General features: G+C 45.3%; 1 protein-coding gene across 1 annotated transcript in view; it reads left to right on the forward strand.

Moving 5' to 3' along the window:
- Nucleotides 1–383: 383 nt before the first annotated feature.
- LOC108631770 (uncharacterized) overlaps nt 384–983 on the forward strand; it is a 4,732-nt gene continuing 4,132 nt past the window's right edge. Inside the window, exons 1-2 of the mRNA XM_018035931.1 lie at nt 384–531; nt 727–953. Of these exons, the coding sequence (XP_017891420.1) occupies nt 384–531; nt 727–953 (375 nt within the window). The remainder of the gene's footprint in view (nt 532–726; nt 954–983) is intronic.

A 983-nucleotide genomic window follows, 5' to 3' on the forward strand; every position in this document is an offset into this window, starting at 1 on the left:
CACCCTCAAAGCCAATTGCCCAGCTTTCAATTTTCGGTTGGCTAATTCTAGGTCCAATTAACTCAGAGTCAACAACATCAGTTTCTTCATGTCATGTGTCAACCGACAGAGACTCCTCATTGGAGGAATTGCTGACCAGATTCTGGACAGAAGAAGAAATTGTTGAATCACCAGTGTCACTAACTCCAGAGGAACTGGAGTGCGAGACGCACTTCCGTGCCACTCATTCTCGTGACAAATCTGGTAGATACATTGTGTGACTCCCATTGAAGTTGCCTCGAACTCTATTGGGCAATTCATACGATAAGGCTTGGGCATGCCTTCGGCGAACTCTTGAAAAAATCAAGAGACAGGTCGAGTATCGTGAATTCTATCTAAAGTTCATGAAGGAATATGAGATCCTCAATCATATGGTGAAGGCACCACCGTCAATATCATCTCAAGATCATGCGGCATTTTATTTACCGCATCATGGAGTCTTGAAACCTGACAGCACAACCACCAAGCTGAGGGTTGTATTCAATGGCTCAAGTACCACTACTTCCGGGTACTCACTTAACGATATCATGCACACTGGGGCAAATTTACTCCTAAATATCACTGATGTACTCTTATGGATACGTCAATACAAGTGCATCTTTGCGACAGACATCACAAAGATGTATCGGCAAATTCGTGTGCATCAGGAGGATTGGGACCTACAACGTATTCTGTGGGTTGATTCAGACCTCAATGAGGCAAGTTATCAACTCACCACGGTTACTTATGGTACCAAGGCAGCCCCATTCTTGGCTGTTCGTACTCTGTTACAACTCGCGGAAGACGAAGGAAATCGCTTTCCGTTGGCGGTGCCATTCATAACTCAAGCCAGATATGTAGACGACATATTTGGTGGTGCTGATGGCCCTGACGAACTAATCGAAGGCGCAAATCAGTTAAAAGGCTTGTGCATGGCGGGCGGTTTTCCGCTTGCTAAATGGCAA

The sequence above is a fragment of the Ceratina calcarata genome, unplaced genomic scaffold (genome assembly GCF_001652005.2).
Source record: "Ceratina calcarata isolate Rehan_Ccalc_2016 unplaced genomic scaffold, ASM165200v1 scaffold946, whole genome shotgun sequence".
Lineage (NCBI taxonomy): Eukaryota > Metazoa > Arthropoda > Insecta > Hymenoptera > Apidae > Ceratina > Ceratina calcarata.